The sequence below is a fragment of the Mesoplodon bidens genome (assembly GCF_964165515.1).
Source record: "Mesoplodon bidens genome assembly, chromosome: 4".
NCBI lineage: Eukaryota > Metazoa > Chordata > Mammalia > Artiodactyla > Ziphiidae > Mesoplodon > Mesoplodon bidens.
Genome location: NC_138160.1, coordinates 150,607,777 through 150,628,007, shown reverse-complemented (window position 1 = coordinate 150,628,007; position 20,231 = coordinate 150,607,777). Strand labels below are relative to the sequence as shown.

Genomic DNA, 20,231 nt, shown 5'->3' with positions numbered 1-20,231 from the left:
CCCCGCCCCGGCGTAGGCCCCGCCCCCGCAATGGACAACTGAGGGCGCCGGCTCATTTTTCAGGCCCCTCCCACGAGCCTCCACTCCACCTCCCTGTTGGCCCCGCCCCGACCTCGCTCTACGCATGCGCCATCGGCAGGCGCAAGCTCCTCCTTCCAGGCTGGCCTCTGTTCGAGGCCCCGCCCCACTCTACGAGCAAGCTCCGCCCGCAGGCCTCCCCGGAAGCTGGGGGAGGCCTCGGCCCGGAGCGGAAGTATATCCGGCCGGGGGGCGGGGTGGTCGTGCGCGGAATTTTTCTGGCCTGGCGGCGAGGCTACGCTGGCTAGCGGCCCGGTTCAGCGGCTAGCTTGGCCCGACTCTTCTGGCGGCAGGCGGCAGGTGGGTACTCAGGCGACCGCGGGCGTTGGGGAGACCGAGCCCCTCAGGAGAGGAGACCGCGGGCGGCGGGGAGACCGGGCCCCTCAGAGGGGGTGAACGGTAGTGGAGGGGAGGGGAGCCGGTGGCGGCCCTTGGTGGAATTAGGGGTTACATGTGTCACTTTGGGGTCACCCCCTGGCCGTGTCAGTAACCAGGACCCTACCTCCTGGTGTGAATGGAAAGTCCACAGGATTTTACGGCTCCCAGCATACGGGGACCCCGCCCTCTGAAAGCAGGCTTCTTGGTCCGCAGAACCCCTGAGCAGTGGGAGGTGTTTGCGTGTCAGCACTGCCCACTGGCTGACTCCACCGCTCCGTCTGTGCACTAGCTGTAGGGCTTGCGTTTGCTTTAAAGGCCCATGTATTTTACAAAATGTCACTGAGGAGGGAAGGGGGTGTGTGATCGGGGTGATTCTCTTTGTGACAGAGAGTCACAAAGCAGAAAATAAATTGCCAGTGATGCTCCCACCCAGAGAGCCACTCACTGCTCATTTTGGGGTAAGAGTCTTCCAATCTTTATTCATATGTGCCTTCTGCTCCTTGCATCTTTTTTTTTTTACCTTTTATAGAGGTTCAACTGACATGCAATGAACTGCACACATTCACAGCATACACTTGGATAAATTTTGGTATGTGATGCGCGAGCACTTTGCATATTTCACCCCCACTGCCTGTCCGCACTTCCGTGATTTTGGACTTGCTTCTGTTACACGTGGCCCCCGCCGGCGGCTTCTTTGTTCTTCCCTCCCCGCACATAAAGTTCAGGGGCTTTTATTAGCCCATTTTACAGACTCAGTGCGGAGTGATGCCAAGAATCCTGGCCCTGGCCAGTGTCAGGACAGGGCGCTGCAGCCTCCCAAAGCCCTGAGCACCCGTCCACCCACCTCCCCCCACGCCAAGTTCATGGTAGCCTGTCAGTGTCTGTTGTACTGATTATGGAGTGGAGCAAGTGGAAGTCCTGGCTGCCCCGCCCCTGCCTGCACCCTGGGGTGCCCTGTTTCTCCCCTCCCTTCCGGAGGCGCCCTTTGTTTGTTCACCTCAAACCTCAACTTTCTCTGATCCAGAGCCTCTCCCCTCCCCGGGGTCCGAATCCAGCGCCCACCTCAGACAGCACCCATCCCATTGCTCTTGTCCTCTGATAGGTGAGTTTTCCCCTTTTAAACCGCCCCGGGGCTGGGCTGTCCAGTGCAGCAGCCAGGCTAGTGAGCACCTGAAACGTGGCTGGTCCAAAATGGGATGCGCCATTCGTGTAAGATATGCACCAGTTTCCGGAGACTCTGTGTGTTAAGGCGGGGGTGGGGCGGGGAGTGTGTGCAAATTATTTCCTTAATATTTTCTATGTTTGTTAGGTGTTGAAGTGATGTTTTGGTGCTCTTGGGTTAAATAGTATATATTATCAATATTGAAGTCACTTTTTTCATTTTTTACTTTTCAGTGTGGCTACCAAAAGGTTAAAAATTACATACGTGGTGTACATTATATTTTAATGTGTTCCATGGCATTTATTCTTTTTTTTTTTTTTAATTTTTGTCTGCGTTGGCGCGGGCTTTCTCTAGTTGTGGCGAGTGGGGGCTACTCTTTGTTGCGGTGCACGGGCTTCTCATTGTGGTGACTTCTCGTTGTGGAGCACGGGCTCTAGGCGCGCAGGCTTCGATAGTTGTGGCGCACGGGCTCAGTAGTTGTGGCTCGCAGACTCTAGAGTGCAGGCTCAGTAGTTGTGGCGCACAGGCTTAGTTGCTCCGCGGCATGTGGGATCTTCCCAGACCAGGGCTCGAACCCGTGTGCCCCTCATTGGCAGGCGGATTCTTAACCACTGCGCCACCAGGGAAGTCCCCTGGGTTCACTCTTGGTGTTGTATGCTCTCTGGGTTTGGACAATGTGTACTGACATGTACCCATCATCTTATCACACGGAGTAGTTTTGCTTCCCTAAAACCCCCCTGTGCCCCCCGTTCATGTGTCCCTTAGCCCCCACCCCCACTGCCTTCCACAACCACTGGTCCTTTTCTGCTCTGCCCTTTCCACAGCGTCACAGAGTTGGAATCGCAGTGTCGCCTTCTCAGACAGGCTTCGTTCACTTGGTGGTGGGTGTTTATGGTTCCTCATGTCTCTTCGTGGCTTGAAAGTTTGCTTTTTATTTGGACCTCCCTAAAGGAGAAGAGTAACTCTATCATCTTGAAAATCTGGACCGTGGCGTTCGCACACCAGGTGCCCCGAATAGCTGTGACAAGCTGAGTTCTAAGATCACCTCTGTCTCTCAGCAAAAGCATAAGTGGTTATTTTAGTCCCTGAGGGGGTTCTTGGAAGTGCTGTTTCAGTTCCAGAACTCTAGATGATTCGTATTCCTAAGAAGGTTAAGCTAGTCTGTTTCATGTGTGATGACACTCCCAAGCCAGCCAGAGTTCATGGAAAAGTCAACCATTAACCATCATTCCGGGAGCTGCTCTCTCATCTCCAGGGCTTCTCGAAATGGAGGTTGAACAAAAATTCCCCAGGCAGCCGGCTTGGAACTCGGGTTTTTACTCTGGGAACTTTTGGACATGCCCCAGCTGGTGAGCCCTGCTCTTGACTTCCTGGAACTGCGAGGTTCAGATTGCTGCAGCAGAAGAGGCGAATCTGACTTCAGAAACCCGAGTTCAGGGAAGGAGATGGTCATTCCTGCGGCTCCTGAGTCCCAAATAAGACATCCAGGGCCGGGTCACTCTCTGGGGGGGCCGTGCCGGGCGCCGTGGGGTGTGGAGCAGCCTCCCTGACCTCCACCCACTCGGTGCCAGGAGCATCCCCAGTCGTGACAACCACAGACGTCCCCCGTGGCCCCTGGGGGCAGGGTCGCCTCATTCGAGACCCACGGCTGCGGCTGAGCGTGGCAGGAGCTCTTGCCGGCGCCTGGAGAGAGTGCGGTCCTTGGTGGACGCCCTCCCCACAGACTGGGTCAGCGCACAGGCAAGTCCAGATCCCGAGGACCCTGATGCCGAGAGGAAGTTTGGGCAGCCAGCGAAGGGGAGCTCGTGGTGGACGGGAGATCGGGCTGCGGTTTCTTGTCCGTTACCCTTTCTGACACACAGGACTCGGGTCAGTTAAACACGCGGTGACGGCTCTTGCAGCCTCGGACCGGGTCCTCAGAAGGAAGAGGTGTGGCTCCTACACAGACACACTGCCCACGACCTCCCCCCGCGTTTCTCTCCTTTCTGTCCCCACCCCCACCCCCCGTGACACCGTTCTATTGAACAGAAAATCACATTTGCCCCCATGGGGAACTGAGACTGAGGAAGGAGGTTCGGAGGAGAATCGTGGCGCTGGGCTGTGTGCACCCGGTAGCCCCTCTCCGTCTGGGTGGAGTGAAGGCCGTGGACGTGGGGACAGCTGGGTTTAGATCCCAGGCCAGCTGTTATCTGCTGTGGGCTCAGGGCTCTCAGAGGCCCCAGGGAGGGTCCTTCCTGCCTCTATCCCGGCTTCTGGTGCGGCCGGCCATCCTGGTCATTCCTTGGCTTGTAGGGCTTGTAGATGCATCACCCGATCTCTGCTTCCATCACATGGCTGTCTCCCGGTGTCTGTGTCCAGATCTCCCTCTTTTTATAAGGACAGCAGTCATTGGCCAAGGGCCCACCGTCCTCCAGTGTGACCTCATCTTAAGTTAATTACGTATGCAACGACCCCACTTCCAAACAGGGTCCCTTCACAGGTTTGGGGGGTTAAGACTTCAACATGTCTTTTGGGGCCAGGGAATGTGATTTAGCCCATAAAGGGGGATAGGAAGCGACTGCTGTGGGCACGGGGTTTCTTTGTGGGGTGATGAGAATGTTCTGGAATTAGATAGTGGTGATGGTTGCATGCTCCATGATTTTTCTAAAAGCCATTGAATTGTATACTTTTAAAGGGTGGAGTTTATAGCTGTGTGAATTATATCTCAATTGGCTTTTGTAAAAAAAAAAAAAAAAAAAAGGGATTATCAGGAGGGCTGGAATATACAGAACCTGCTAAAGCACCTGGCTTTCATGTGTGTCCTGCAGGATGCCGGGCAGCCTCCCCACCCAGGCTGCAGTCGCAGCATTTAAATATAAACATTTAGTTGATGGAAGACAGCTCTGGAGCGCAGCCATCTTTTAACAGGACAGATCCTGGGCCGTGAGCATCTTCCAGCCAGACACTTAGCCTTCCAGGCCAGGGACCAGGGCTTACACGCCAACTGAAAACGTGCGGGACCTCCGAGCTTGGGGCCTGTCCCCATGGCAGCGGTGGCCGGGCAGGATGTGGAAGCACCGGAAGGAAGTGGCCGCCGGGCCAAGGTGCGGCAGTTGCTTACAGGAACTGTTTCATTTTGTTCTTAGAAGAAAACGGGGGTGCGTGTGTGCCGGGGAGGGGAGCTTTGTCATCTTAACTTTTGTCACTCTCAGAGTTTGAGTGCCACACGCATCTCGTCTGCAGGAAGAACCAGGGGAGCCCTTAGCGCTGAATTCCGAGAAGCCTGTCCTGGCTCCCCCCAGCCCTGCCGTCCTTGGAGGTGTTCTGAGAAGGACCAAGACAAAGCAGCCCCAGAGACGGTACCTGGGACGGCGGGGCGGTGGTGGGCAGCAACTCTTGGGCGCCCTGGCCTGCGGCAATGCTTCTCGAGGAAAAGGCACCTTCCGGTGACCGGCCACCCCGCGGCCGCGGGAGCATGTGTTTCTGATAGAAAGTTCTTTGCTTTTGATGGGACCTTTGCCCATCCAGGAAGTTTTTCAGAAAATCATTGCTTCCACTTAGAAAAAAACCCTCCCACTTTCTGAGGAGACAGAAGGGCAGGCAGGAACCTTACAAGCCCCTTCCGCTGCCCCGCCCTGTCTTCCAGAACTGTCCTGGCATGGGTCAGCCCACTCCGGCACGACGGGCTGTGGATAGAGCCGCAGGGTCGCCCCCGCCCACTCCCCGAGGCCCTCCTCTCCACCCCGCAGCCGCACCTGTCTGAGAGGTCTCCCGTCGCCAGGTGACATCGTGGGGAGTTAGACTCCCAAACCCATCCGCAGAGAGGCCCCAGAATCAATAGAAGGCAGCAACGGGACACTAGGGGGCTGCGTTTTTCTTGACGCTGTGGTTTCCGTGAGGGTTAGAAGGCTGGCTGCAGGGTGGATGAGGAACCTGGGCAGGTAGGTGCACAGAAGCAGCTGCCAGGGCTCGGCGGCTGGTCTGGCCCAGCTCTCCGCCCCCCACCCCACCCCAGCTGGATGACAGGTAGCACCCCGCCTCGTCTTCTCATGACCAAAGTGGGGCTGCGCTCAGCCTGGGCCGAAGGGTGTTTGGAGGCTGAAATCATGGGGCATGGGGCAGGACGGCTTGAGTCACTGGTGGGTCCGCACAGGGTCACTGTCCCTTGACCTGCAGCCGAGTGGCCTGAGAGTGGCTGGTTTGCAGATTAATCACCTGGGCAGGTTCATGGCCCCCTGGGAAGTTTGCAGCCACAGGTGGGGCCGCAAGGTCCCCACGCGACGCGTCCAGCGCCCATGCCCTCGTGTAGAGGGGTCCCGGCTGCCCGGCGCAGGGGACACGGTCAGTCTCTGCAACAGAGGGTTGGGGCAGGTGGCCTCTTTTAATCAGTGCCTCCTGCGGGGTCTGAGGTCCTCCACTTCGGGAGAGAGGTGGGCAGGTGGGGCGTTTGTGGCTGCACCCTGTACTCAGCTGCATTCCCTTCTCGGAGGCACCACCTTCCTGCAGCATCCCTGCCCGCACCCCCAAAACCAGGGAGAGTCGGAGCCGGAAGCACCCAGCCGGCCTGCAGGCGTTGTGGAGGCGCCTGGTGCGGGAGCAGCCCCAGCGCAGAGGGCACTTGGCCCTGGGTTTGGGATGAGACGGGCAGAAGCTCGAATAGCGGAGGAGTGGGGCTGTGGAGGCAGGTGGCGGGCAGAGGAGCCACGCCTTCACCCCCACGGTCCAGGGTGCGGAGTCGACTCCTCCGGCTGCCAGCTGCGTGGCTTAGCACTGATTTACTAATCATTAACTAGTGGTACTGAGTCACCATCTTCTAACCCAGTGGTTCTCACCTAGGGTGGTCCTGCCCCCAGGGGACACTAGGCCATGTCTGGGGACATCTGTGGTCTTCAGGACTGGGGGGAGCTCCTGGCATCGAGGGGGTGGGGGCAGGGAGGCTGCTCCACCCCCCACAGCGCTCGGGACGGCCCTGATGTCAGCAGTGCTAGGTCTGGGCCTCAGTCTTCCCATCTGTAAAGTGGGGGTTCTGTTTTGTTCTGAGGGTTGCTGTGATTGCCTCACTGGGTGTAAACCAAGGTGACAGGAAGTGATGATGGCTTTGGGGAAGGAAGCGAAGGCACTTCTGGTCTGTGGACGAGGCACGGGGCCTTCTTGCTCCAGAGCACAGGCGGCCTCCAGCTGCGTTACACAGCGAGTGTTCACTCTGTAACACATCAGTGACTGCACCTTTTATCCCATGTAGTTTTCCGTGCTTGTGTTGTTACCTTTCACAGTAAACAGATTTTACAGGTAGTGCTGACCTCGGTTTGAGCTGAGAGGGAAACTGCTTTAGTTCTTTATGGTGCCTGGGGTAGCGGCTCAGCCCACACCTGCTCTGCTTGTCCCCCGTGCCCTGCTTTAAAAATGGCAGTTGGGCTTCCCTGGTGGTGCAGTGGTTGAGAGTCCGCCTGCCGATGCAGGGGACACGGGTTCGTGCCCTGGTCCGGGAAGATCCCGCATGCCGCGGAGCGGCTGGGCCCATGAGCCATGGCCGCTGAGCCTGCGCATCCGGAACCTGTGGTCCGCAACGGGAGAGGCCACAACAGTGAGAGGCCCGTGTACCGCAAAAAAAAAAAAAAAAAAAAAAAAAAAAAGGCAGCTTTACTGATTGTCATTCACATACTGGACTTTCCGCCTGTTTCCCGTGTACATTCCAGCGTTTTCAGTACATTCACAACGTTTGCAGCCACCATCTCCAGATGTTCCAGAACATTCCATCACCTCAGAAGAAGGCCCATCGTCAACAGCAGTCACTCCGCAGCCCCTCCCCAGCCCCTGACAACCAGGAACCCACCCTCTGTGTCTGTGGATCTGCCTGTCCCAGACGTTTCCCATCAGTGGAATCACACGCTGCGTGTCCTTCTGCGTCTGGCTTCCCTCACCGAGCATCGTGTCCTCAGGGTCCATCCACGTGGTAGCGAGTGTCGGGGCTTCACCCCTTTTCACGACTGCGTGATGCTCCCGTGTGTGGATCAGCGCACCCGTTGCTGGGCATCGGGTGTCTCTACCTTTTGGCTGTTGTGAATCATGCTGCTGGGCACGTGCACAGGAGTTTGTGTGGACGTGTGTTGTCACGTCTCTTGGCTGGGCACCGGGGAGAGAATCGCTGGGCCAGATTTAACCGTGGTTTGGTAACTGCCAGGCTGGTTTCAACAGCGGTGGCCCCATTTGACGTTCCCACCAGCAGTGCAGGAGGGTTCCGACTGGTCCACGTCCTCACCAGCCCTGTTGATTGTCCTTTTTGATTATGGCCGTCCTCGTGGCGGGAGGTGGGTCCCTCCGCTCTTCATTGGAGCTCCTCCTGTCCATGTGGCTCCATCCCCGGATGCTCAGCTCCTGTGTTTTGCACAGTTCATGCTGCCTTGAGTTGACCGTCCCACACCCGTAGTGTCCAGCGGGGCCCAGAAGTGTGAGCGGGCTTTGCCTGCCAGCGGGGAGAACAGAAGATCCCAGGCCCACATGTAACCAGATCCAGTTACATCAACTGCAAGTTATTTTGCCCAGCGCTCATTAGGATTATCTGCGCAGCCTCTGTCTGAGTTTCCTAAGACTGCTGTAATAAGTCACCACAGACTTTGTAGCCCAAAACCACACAGATTTATTATCTCACGGTTCTGGAGGTCAGGAGTCTGACTCGGGCCTCACGGGGCTAAATCCAGGCCTGGGCAGGGCTGGTCCTTCCAGAGGCTCCAGGGGAGCATCGGTTCCTGCCTTTTCCAGCTTCTAGAGGCGCCGCATCCCCGGCTCACAGCCCCTTCTGCATCCAGCAGCGCAGCATCTCCCGTCTCTCTCTGCCTCTGACCCTCCCGCCTCCCTCTTATAAGGACCCTGTGATGACACTGGACCCCCTAGGGAATCCAGGGTCATAGCCGTCTCAGGGGCCTCAACTTAATTCTGTCTGCAAAGTTCCCTCTGCCGTTTGAGGTGACACGTCCTCGGGGCCCAGGACCAGGATGGGGGTGTCTCTGGGGCCCTTATCCTGCTGACCACGCCCTCTCCCCTAACCAGGGCAGGGAGGCCTCCTCCATGCTTTCACATTGGATTCTTTTTGAGCCCTCTGTGAGCAGGCCTGTGGACACGCTGAGGACACAGGAGGAGGTAGGGTCAGGGTCACTCCTGCCCTGAGGGGAGAGACACTGGGGTCTCCTCTGCCCCCTTCCATCGGGCCCCACCCTCCCCACCCCTGGGCTCCAGAAGGATCTGCTCTCAAGGCTCAGCTCGAGCACCATCTCCCTTTAGGCCAGAGCAATGTTTTTCTTTGTAAATTCTCATAACTTAGAGTCTGCATCCTCCTGGCTCTGCTGCCCTGAGGGCAGGACCGCCCTGGCTAGAACGCTGGTTTGAGCCCTAGACATCATCTATCCAGCCTCCGGAATTAACCCAGAGGCTCACGTTCTAGAGGCAGCTGCTGAAGGCCAGGCCAGGAGCCCTGGGCTTGCAGGGGTTTCCAGACCTCCGAGCTGTGGAAGGGCTGAGCCTGCAGGAGACGCTGGCCTACAAGACGTGGGTCGTGCCTCAGCTCTTACTAACCATCTGCTGAGGTCCTACCAGTCCCAGTCGCTCCACCTGGACCCGTGGACACGGGTCCTCCAAGGCTGGGGTGACCAGACCTGCCGGCCTCAGGCCTGCCCACCTGGAACGGCTTCTCTGTCACTGAGGCTGTCCTGGTGGTGTTGACGTTCTCTCTGCGGGGCCGCCCTGGGTCTGGGGGGTGACAGGGTCCCTGCTCAAGGACACATGAGGCCCAGCTCAGATGTGGGACATCCAGAACTTTCTGATAATGAAGGAGGGCTGTTCGAAGCCCCTCAGTTTCTGGCAGTTTGCCACACAGTGTGGTAGTCTGGAGGGCAGGCCACCAGACAAGGCTGCTGGTCCCAGGGCCTAGAAACCAACTGCCAAGGGATTTATTAAAACGTTACAGAGGGCTTCCCTGGTGGCGCAGTGGTTGAGAGTCCGCCTGCCGATGCAGGGGACACGGGTTCGTGCCCCGGTCTGGGAAGATCCCACATGCCGCAGAGCGGCTAGGCCCGTGAGCCATGGCCACTGAGCCTGCGCGTCCGGAGCCTGTGCTCCGCAAGGGGAGAGGCCACAACAGTGAGAGGCCCGCCTACCGCAAAAAAAAAAAAAAAAAAAAAAAAAAAAACGTTACAGAGAAGTGGTCATTCATCACACGGGGGTGCACGGGTGCGTGCGGTGCAGCCTGGCCTGGGCAGTGCAGAGGCTCTGCTTCCGCTTCCCCTCCACGCCGACTTCCCCTTCTGCGGCTGCTCCTGGGTGAGCGCCCAGGACACCCCTGTGCCGGCCAGGTCCACACTCCTGGGAGAGCGCATCTCCCGGGCCGGAGATGGAGAGCCAGGGGCAGCGGGCCAGCGCTGTCATCGTAGCAGCAATGGGGACGAGGATGGCGCCGTGCCCAGTCCCGAGCGTGATCCCGACCTGGGCTCCCTGGGCTCGATTTCATCCTTTGCTGCCCTCCTAGGTGAGGTTTGTAACAGAGGAGACGGCGCAGAGCAAAGACCCGGGAGGAGCTGGAGGGGGACCGGGCATCGCGGCAGGGTCATGGCAGCTGCAGCCCCTTTGTCGGGGCCTCGTCCCCCAAAACGGGCGGCGTCAGTCACGAGACCAGACAGCTCATAGAGGCATCTTTACTTAGTGCACTGGGGTGCATAGTGTCCCCCCAAATTCATATCTGCCCCTTGGAAATGGAGTCTGTGCAGATGTCACAATGGAGAGATGAGGTCGCGATGGGTCTCGGCGGCCCCTAATCCAGTGACCAGGTTGGGACTCGGGACACAGGGAAGATCAGAGAGGCAGCAGGGATGTACCCCCTCCCAGTCCCGGAGGCCAGAAGCCCCAGCTCGGTGTGGGCAGGGCCGGTTCGCCCTGGGGCTCTGAGGGGGCACCTGTCCCAGGCCTCTCTCCCGACTCTAATGGTGCTGGCAGTCCTTGGTGTCCCCTAGCCTGTAGACACCTAACGCCATCTCTGCGTCCGTTACCACATGGTCTTTCCCTGGGTGTCTGTCTTCTCTTATAGGGATACTCATCATTGGATTTGGGGCCCACGGGGATAATCCGGAAAGAGGGCATCCCAAGATCCTTAACCCAATCACATCTGCGAAGACTGCAAAGTCTCTTCTTCCAAATAAGGTCCATTCGCCAGCCCCAGGGCTGTGGATGTCTCTTCGTGGAGATGAAGAGACCACCTCACCTGCGGGGGCCGCCCCCAGCCAGCGTGTGGGAGCCAGCAGCTCTCTCCGCTTTACTGAAAGCCTCCGGGCGCGGAGAGGAGGATGCAGGGCCGGCTCAGTGTCTTCTGCTCTGAGGCGGGGTGATGGATGTGCCTGGGGCCGTGCTGTGCGCCCTTTTGGTGAAACGCAAAACCAGAAGTCCCGGGAGTGTCCCCAGTCTGCCCGCCGGTGCTTCCAGAACAGGGTTCTGAGAAGGGTGACAGTGCTTCCTCTTTGTGTGTTCCAGGTCTGGGGGAGCTCCGGGGGCCCGGTGACCTTCCCATCGTGAGCGTCCTGCCCGGCCCTCCCTGTGGAGGCCTCACGGGGGGCGTCCTGAGCGCGCGGCGGAGATGTCCAACCCCTTCCTGAAGCAGGTCTTCAACAAAGACAAGACCTTCCGGCCCAAGCGCAAGTTCGAGCCGGGCACCCAGCGCTTCGAGCTGCACAAGAAGGCACAGGCGTCGCTGAACGCGGGGCTAGACCTGAAGCTGGCCGTGCAGCTGCCCGCTGGCGAGGAGCTCAACGACTGGGTGGCCGTGCACGTGGTCGACTTCTTCAACCGCGTCAACCTCATCTACGGCACCATCAGTGATGGCTGCACCGAGCGCTCCTGCCCCGTCATGTCAGGCGGCCCCAAGTATGAGTACCGCTGGCAGGACGAGCACAGGTTCCGGCGGCCCACGGCGCTGTCGGCCCCCCGGTACATGGACCTGCTCATGGACTGGATCGAGGTGCAGATCAACAACGAGGACGTCTTCCCCACCAACGTCGGTGAGTCTCTGCGCTTTCATGTTCTGTTCTTTTCTTTCTTTTTTTTCTTTTAATTTTATTTTTCTTTATTTATTTTTGGCTGCGTTGGGTCTTCGTTGCTGCGCGCGGGCTCCCTCTAGTAGTGGCGAGCGGGGGCTACTCTTCGTTGTGGTGTACAGGCTTCTCATTGTGGTGGCTTCTCTTGTGGAGCACAGGCTCTAGGCATGTGGGCTCAGTAGTTGTGGCTCTTGGGCTCTAGAGCGTAGGCTCAGCAGTTGTGGCGCACGGGCTTAGCTGCTCCGCAGCATGTGGGATCTTCCCGGACCAGCGCTCGAACCCGTGTCCCCTGCACTGGCAGGCGGATTCTTTTTTTTTTTTTTTTTTTTGCGTTACGCGGGCCTCTCACTGTTGTGGCCTCTCCCCCTGCGGAGCGCAGGCTCCAGACGCACAGGCTCAGCAGCCATGGCTCACGGGCCCAGCCGCTCCGCGGCATGTGGGATCTTCCCAGACCGGGGCACGAACCCGTGTGCCCTGCATCGGCAGGCGTACTCTCAACCACTGCGCCACCAGGGAAGCCCTGGCAGGCGGATTCTTAACCACTGCGCCACCAGGGAAGTCCTTATGTTCTTTTCATAACAGCTTTATCAGGATGGAATCCACACCCCATAAAACCCACCCACTTAAAGTGCACATTGTGGTGTCATTTTAGGATAGTTACAGCTTCGTGAAGCTATCGGCTCTATCTAAACCCATCACCCTGGGACTTCCCTTGTGGTCCAGTGGTTAAGACTCCGCCGTGCAGTGCAGGGGGGTGCGGGTTCCATCCCTGGTCGGGGAACTAAGCTCCCACATGCTGCATAGTGTGGCCAAAAATTTTAAAAATAATAATAATAAAAGAAATAAATAAACCCATCACCCTAAAAGAAGCCCGTCCCCGTCAGCAGTCACTCCCCACCCCCTCCCCAGCCCCTGACAACCAGGAATCCACTCTGTCTCTGGATTTGCCTGTTTTGGACGTTTCCCATCAGCGGAATCACCCCACTGTGGGTCCTTCTGTGTCTGGCTTCTCTCACTGAGCATCGTGTTCTCAGGGTCCATCCACGTGGTAGCGAGTATCCGGGCTTCCCTCCTTTGCATGGCTGAGTGATGCTCCCGTGTGTGGGGGGACTACATTTTGCTTCAAGTTAAGGATCTTGAGATGGAGAGATTATTCTGGATTATCTGGGTGAGCCCTAAATGTCATCACAAGGGTCCTAACAAGAGGGAGATGGAGGGAGACTAGACACCCAGGAGGGCAGAAGACAGTGGAGCGACGGGAGGAGGAAGGGATTGTGAGCCCAGAAAAGGCAGGAACGGGTTCTCCCTGGAGCCCCCGGAGGGCCCATCCCCACTCCATCCCCGCCCACACCTGCACTTCGGCCCGGGGCACCATGTGGACTCTGGCCTCAGGAGCTGTGAGAGAACCCGTGTAAGTTGTTCTGAGCCACCGAGCAGATGGTAACTTGTCCTGGCAGCCCCGGGCGATGGTAGATGTCGTTCTCACGTTCACCGGGGCGACACGGTTTCCTGGCAAACTACTGGCCAGTGCGCAGGCCTCGGGCCCAGCTCTTGGCCGCTGGTGTGCTCTGTGCCTCGTTAAGTTTCTCGCCTGCCGTCGGTACACTGAACCAGGCTGACCCTGGTGGGGTTTTCAGGGACTCATCTGGGAAAAGGCCATCCCAGAATCATCACTTTCCCAAAATAGAGATTCCTGGGCAGCCCCCTATCAGGTTGCCAGGTCCACATCTACTCCCTGTCATCCTGAGTCCGTGCCTTGCTGGGACCCCCTGAGGCCTCCCCAGCTACTGAGCCGTCCACATCCTAGAACTCAGACCCTGAGGGTCTCTAGTCAGTGCCTCGCCCACGGAAGCAAATTCTAGTAATCCTACCAAAGAGGAAAGCACGAGAAGGGCGAGAGAAATGACCTTGGCAGATGGCACTCAGCTGCCCAGCAGGGGTCAGAGAGCTCTGCCACACGGCCACAGTGGGTTCTGTGGCTGCTGGCGCCTTCCTTGGGCCACCTGGCCCAGGCCACACCTTCCAGCCCTGTCCACGGACCCCGGGGCCAGCTTCACCCCTCGCCTTGGTTCGACCCCCCAGCCAGGCATGCAGACTGGAATGCTTCTCTTTGCTCATCTGTGGTGCTGCTCAGAGCCTGCCGTACTCCTCAGGGTGAAACTTGTGGGCGGGCAAAGAAAGGGTGGGTCCAAAGTTCATCCTACCTCCCGTGCTGGCTTCCCTGGTGACGCAGTGGTTGAGAGTCCACCTGCCAATGCAGGGGACATGGGTTCATGCCCCGGTCCGGGAAGATCCCACTGAGCATCCACTTAGGCCCCAAAGCCACCCTGTCCATGCTCTTGAGTTTAGACCTAGGTTCTTTCCCATAGAAGAAAAGTTCTTTCACAGGCTTTTCCCGTAAAGGGTCAGACAGTAAATCTTTCCGGTCTCCCTCTAGATGGTGTGTCTCAGCTACGCGGATCTGCTATGTAGTCTGAAAGCTGTCATGGACGATATATAAACAGACAAGGGTGCATAAGGAGTGGGCCTGCATTCCAATAAAACTTTATTTACAGAAGTGGGTGGTGGGCCGGATTTGTGACCCCCGTGTGAGGGCATCGTGGCAGGTGTGGGCAATGCAGTCCCAGGATCTTCTGTTTCTAGGCCCTTCTCCTACGGGGGTGCCACTCCCCCTCCACCCAGGATGGCCCAGGGTGACCTCGGTGACTCCTGGCATCCCTCTCCCAGGAGAGGGGGCAGGGCAGGGCCTTAGCCTCGTTGGGCCCAGGACCCCGTGTGGCTGGTGCCAGCCACACCCTGTGCCCGCCTTCCTCTGCCTGCCACGGGCTCTGCACTCCCTCTGACTTCCTGACACTGTTAGGGGGACTTCCCTTATGGGGATCCCCAGGCCCTGGAGACCACTGTCCCACCAAGTGGCTTTCACAGGTCTTCAAGACGGCGTGTGCTCCTGAGATGCCCTGTGAACGTGGGCGTCTCTCGAGAGTGGAGCATTCCTTTTGTTTAGCCTTTTTTTCTCTGGTCGGATGGAGGGAGAAAACCCAGAGGCCTCATTGATGCTGAACGAACCTTCCGCAGAGGTAGATCCCTGGAGCCGCTGGGCCCTGTCCACCTGTAACAGATGTTCACAGGCGCTTCCGGCCGATGGAATACCAGTCCCATCAGCTGTCACACCCACCAGGACACGCAGGAGGGAGCAGGACGGGAGCTGGGAAGGCGCACGTTCGCGGGAGCGTCTTTCCCGTTTGCCTCGTGCCTCCACAGGCCTGGGAGCTTTCCCTGGTGTGAGCCACCGCATGGGCTCGTCTTCCACCTCCCACTTGGGCCGGGCTGTTCCCCGTCTCACTGCAGACGCCATCCCGTGATGCTGCCCTGCGCACGGATCTCCGGCACTTGCCTGCACGTCTTTGGGGCCTTTGCTCGCCGACCACAGGGCTGTGAAGCACAGCACCGTCCAGCAGCTGACCACTCCATCTTCCGGAAGCGCGTGCCTCGTGCGCCGTGGCTTTCCTCGCGCTTGGTGGCACCTTGGTGCTCCTCCCCGTGGGCTGCCAGCTCGGGAGCCCCTCTCTTGAAGGACTGGGGCCGGTCCACCCTGGTCCTGGACAGCCCCCGGTAGTGCTGGTCAGGTGGAGCGAATGCGTGGCATCTGCCCTGTGGGGCGAAGAGGACACGAGGTGGCAGCGGGCGAGCATGTGGGGGGCGCAGACTAGCGCCGGGGAGAGCTGAGTCTGCCAGCCCCACAGTACGCGTGTGTCACCGCGATTTAGAAAACAAAGGGGCCTCCTGGTGGCAGAGTGGCTGAGACACCACACTCCCAGTGCAGGGGGCCCGGGTTTGATCCCTGGCCAGGGAACTAAGATTCCACTTGCCGCAGCTAAGCCCACACGCTGCGACTACTGAGCCCAAGCGCTCTACAGCCAGCGCGCCACAGCAAAGACCCAGCGCGGCCAAAATAAATAAATAATAAATACACTTAAAAAAATAGAAATAAAACGTATTAAATTCAGTAATTGGACAAGAAAGTGCAATATAGTGTATGCATGCAATTAAGTTAGGATATGTACATTCAAGTTTAAGTGATGTCATGAAACATACACTGGAGAGAGAGAAGTGTATTAAGTGAAAAATGTCAAAGGCCAAAACACAGGTTTTTATGGGTTCTCCAGCCAGACCGGGGTGGGGTGGGGTGGGGCGGGACACATCCAGCGGGCGCTGGGCCTCGGGGGCTGCAGTCCTGGCGCTCTATCTGCCAGTGCCCCACCCCGCCCTGCCCCCAGGCACTGTTAGGGAGCCAAGACGTGGGCTTCCCAGGCCCGGTGTCCCGCAGAGAGGGGTTCGCGCCTGCAGCTGGGGGCACGTCCTAGCTGAGCTGCCCCTGCCGCCTCTGCAGGCACGCCGTTCCCCAAGAACTTCCTGCAGGTGGTGAAGAAGATCCTGTCGCGGCTCTTCCGCGTGTTCGTGCACGTCTACATCCACCACTTCGACCGCATAGCGCAGCTGGGCTCAGAGGCGCACGTCAACACCTGCTATAAGCACTTCTACTACTTCGTCACGGAGTTTGGCCTCATCGACACCAAGGAGCTGGAGCCGCTGGTGAGCGGGTCGGGGCGTCGTGGGGAGGCGAGTGCCCCCTGTCCTGGGGCTGCACGCCCATCCGGACGCAGGCGGGCGGGTCACTGCCTGCAGCTGCCCCCGCTTCCCTGTGGGAGAAACAGATGGGCCTCTGGGTGCCTGTCCCCACCTACACCTCCTCCACCCACCCCCGTCCCCTGCCTGCGGAGAACAAGGATTTTTTTGGTTTTAATTGAGGTAAAATTTGTATAACGTAAAATTAGCCATCGTGAAGTCAACGATTCAGTGGTGTTTAGCACATTCACAGGGTTGGGCAACCACCACCTTTATCCAGTTCCAGAACCTTCCTTCTATCACCCCAAAAGAAGCCCCGTCCCCATCGGCAGTCACCCCCATCATCCTCCCCAGCCCCTGCAACCACTAACCCACTCTATTTATTTCTTTTTTAAAAAAAATTGTTTTATTTATTTATTTATTTTTGGCTGTGTTGGGTCTTCGTTGCTGCACGTGGGCTCTTTCTAGTTGCAGCGAGCGGGGGCTACTCTTCTTGTGGTGCACAGGCTTCTCACTGCGGTGGCTTCTCTTGTTGCGGAGCACAGGCTCTAGGCTCACGGGCTTCAGTAGTTACAACATGCGGGCTCAGTAGTTGTGGCGCACGGGCTTAGTTGCTCCGTGGCATGTGGGATCTTCCCAGCCCAGGGCTCGAACCCGTGTTCCCTGCATTGTCAGGTGGGTTATTAACCACTGTGCCACCAGGGAAGCCCCAGCCCCTATTCTTTTACAACTTTTAAAAATCTCTGAAAACACCTTCCCAGAACTTTCTCATTTTTGTATATTCCCTTGCAGGCTCTGCCTATCAGTAAACATTTTTCCAGAGTTAAAGTTACAGTACGCATGCTTAGTGGGGTTGGGGTTTTCCTCTGGGGTAGTGGAATGTTCTGGAACTAGAGGTGGGGTTGTGCACCCTTGCGGAAGTGAATGCCTCTTTACCACAGTTCCTTTTATGTGAATCTCACCAAATACTAAAAATCATCGTGTGCAGTTTTGTGATCAGCTCACTTTTATTTGGTTAACTCAGTGCCCTAATCGCATGGTCATTTGTCCCACACTGGTGCTTAGAGTTAGCTCTTTCTGGACACAGGGACTGTGGGGCCCTTCACAGAAAGAGTCTGCGCCCCAGCCTGAGGCGCGCTGCCGTCTGCTCTGTATTTCGTAAGATTGGCTTTAAGTGAGGCCTGAGGGCCCCCATGAGACTGCGTCCCCCGATTTCCTGTGTGATTTCCTGACGTCCTGCTTGTTCTTAACAGAAAGAAATGACCGCACGGATGTGCCACTGAGAGCCCCTCGGCCCCGTTGTCACCGAGTCCGCGCCCGGGGGACAGTCCTACTTGAGGGCCACGTCTCCAGAACAGGGACCGGTATTTTCTAGCCCAGGAAATTCTGTGCTGTCTGGACTGCATCCTCTCTCCGACCCCAAGGTGGCAGCACCCGTGGGTCTGAGCCTCCCTGAGCCCCAGTTTCCTCGGCCAGCGCGGGGGAGATAGATAGAACTTGAACTCCGTGATTCCATGTGTTGTGAGCAACCGGGAAGACCCACTTCGTTTGCAAACCGCTTGCACCTGCCCGGAGGCTGACCCCACTCGGGTCCGTCTCCTGCACCAGCCCGCCTGCTCGGCCGTGGGTGGCCAGGCCCCCATCAGCGAGGCTGAGACCCCGCAGTGCCCCCAGTTGCGTCCCAGGCCTGGTTCCGAGTGGTACGAGTGCTCGGCTTGCGTCCTCCCCGCGTCCTCCCCACCAGCCACTTCCGTCCCGCGGTTGCTCCAGGACCCTTAGGCTCCTGTGCTGGCTTCCCGAGCCCACCCCCACATCCCAGGTGTCCTGGGGCCCCTTTGTGTCGCATAAAAGATTGAATTCGTCTAGTTGCATTTACGACCACCATGAGATGTTACCAGAAGAAAAAAGTTTTTTACCTACAAGGAGTGATCCCCCTCCCCTCTAGAAAAATGTCCCCTTTCCCTCGTGAATAGCAGTACGATTCTGCCAGGGAACGCCTCTCCCCTGGTTTGGGACCTTTGAGTTTCGCCGAATGTTTAGCCAGACTTAGCCTTGCTTCACAAGCCTGCCAACTTCATATCGAAACCCTTTGTCAGCGTGGCCCTCCGTGACTCTGGGACCAAATCCCAGCACCGTCTCCCCGAAGAAGCTTGGGGGCCCCACCCGCTCGCGCCCCACCCGCGCACAGCATCCTCACGTGGCCTTTCGCCGTGGCGGTCCTGCCCGCCTGGACCATACCGGCTCTGAGTACCCCTGGGTGTCTGGGACGCTCGCAGGGAGACGGGGCCGCCACCCGACACCAACACCCAACAAGTGCAATTAACACGACCTGGGCCTCGATCCTTCCAGAAGTTGCCGGGGTCCGGGTCCCGGAGTCCTGGAAAGACTGCAGGAAACTGCCTGGTCATGTGTAGCTCCTCTTAAATGCACAACCACAACCAAACGCCATAACCACTGTGCCACTCAGGTCACCAGCCAGGCTGGAAAGGTGGCAGGGCTGGAGGGGGGGCTCCCCTGCCCACCCTCTCGTGCCCGTGGGTGTTCCCACAGGACCATCAGAATAAATCATGTGTCTCCTTACCTGCACCTGCTGGTTGTCATTTCTGTCTTCCTGGTGGGAGGGCCTGGCACTGGGACACGTCCCCAAGTGGCAAAGAAGTCTTAGATGTCACAGCAGTTTGTGGCCACCCCCAGAGTGTCCCAAGTAGATAAACAGATGCACAGAATATCAGTGGGATTAGAATTTCACAGGGTGCGGGGCGGGGCTGATGAGGACCAGTGTCTGGAAAACAGGTTGAGAAGGCGCCCACACCCTCCCCCGTTTCTGCTTTGTCTCACGTTGCTTTCGGCACTCAGCAAACATGATTTTTAACTGTTGCCTCTTTGCTACGTAAAGAAGGTTCCAGAAAACTTTGAACCAAGTGGGAACAGAGGGGTGTTTTCTGTCTCAGCCCCGTCCTAACTATCCTGTGACCTTGACACATGAGTTTACCCCAAAAATCTCTCATATGTGAGGAACGGGAACAGGTTACTTACTCTCAGGGGTCATGGGGCTGACAGGATGGTCTTTTGTCAGGCGGGTTGGGGCCTGTGCTCCAGACGTTCCTGCCCCTAGAGGGCGTGCCGTCTCCATCGGACAGACAGAGTGACTTGTGGGAACTCCCCATCACTTGTAAATACCTTCTAAAGAAGCTGCTGTTTCCTTACCTCTTGATTTTGCAAATGCACCACAGAGGTTTCCAGGACCATTTTAAAGTTTGGGGAGCTGTGATTTGGAACAACAGACCCTGAAGCCATCCACATCCCGGTCCCAGGACCTGTGGATGTGTCACCTCACGGGGCAGAGGGGACTTTGCAGGTGGGATTAAGTTGAGGCCCCTGAGATGGGGGTGACCCTGGATTCCCGGGGGCACCCAGCGTCATCTCAGGGTCCTTGTAAGAGGGAGGCGGGAGGGTCAGAGGCAGAGAGAGACGGGAGATGCTGCGCTGCTGGCCGTGAGGATGCAGGAGGGGCCGCAAGCCAGGGATGCAGCGCCTCTAGAAGCTGGAAAGGGCGGTAACCGATGCTGCCCTGGAGCCTCCGGAAGGACCGGCCCTGCCCTCGCCTGGATTTAGCCCCGTGAGACCCGTTTTGGACTTGTGACCTCCAGTACTTTAAGGGAATAAATTCATATTATTTAAGCCACTGAGTTTGTGGTGACTTGTTAGAGCCAGGAAACTCACACACCCTTTAGAAGGAAAGATTTCGCACACAGAATGCCTGGGACCCGCTGACTTGGGCTGCCTGGAATGCGAAAATTAGCCAGGCCAGCTTCTGAGCAACGCCTCCCTCCACGGGCCTGAGAATCACTTGTCTTAACAGGACAGTTCACCCCAAAACTTGTCCAACCAGGAGAGGTAGTGGGGGGCAGGAACTGGTGTCTGGAAGTCTGGTC

The 20,231-nt window shown here is 57.8% G+C and overlaps 1 protein-coding gene across 2 annotated transcripts; it reads left to right on the top strand.

Moving 5' to 3' along the window:
- Window positions 1–235: 235 nt before the first annotated feature.
- On the top strand, window positions 236–18,882 carry MOB3A (MOB kinase activator 3A). 2 transcript variants are annotated; one of them, XM_081231484.1, is made up of 5 exons: window positions 236–378; window positions 4,841–4,956; window positions 11,111–11,634; window positions 16,061–16,263; window positions 17,550–18,882. In XM_081231484.1, exons 3-5 carry the CDS (start codon window positions 11,214–11,216, stop codon window positions 17,577–17,579), a joined length of 654 nt encoding a protein of 217 aa, XP_081087610.1. In that variant the 5' UTR covers window positions 236–378; window positions 4,841–4,956; window positions 11,111–11,213; the 3' UTR covers window positions 17,580–18,882. The 2 variants fall into 2 exon arrangements, with proteins under 2 accessions (XP_081087610.1, XP_081087611.1); XM_081231485.1 differs by lacking the exon at window positions 4,841–4,956.
- The last annotated feature ends 1,349 nt before the right edge of the window (window positions 18,883–20,231 follow it).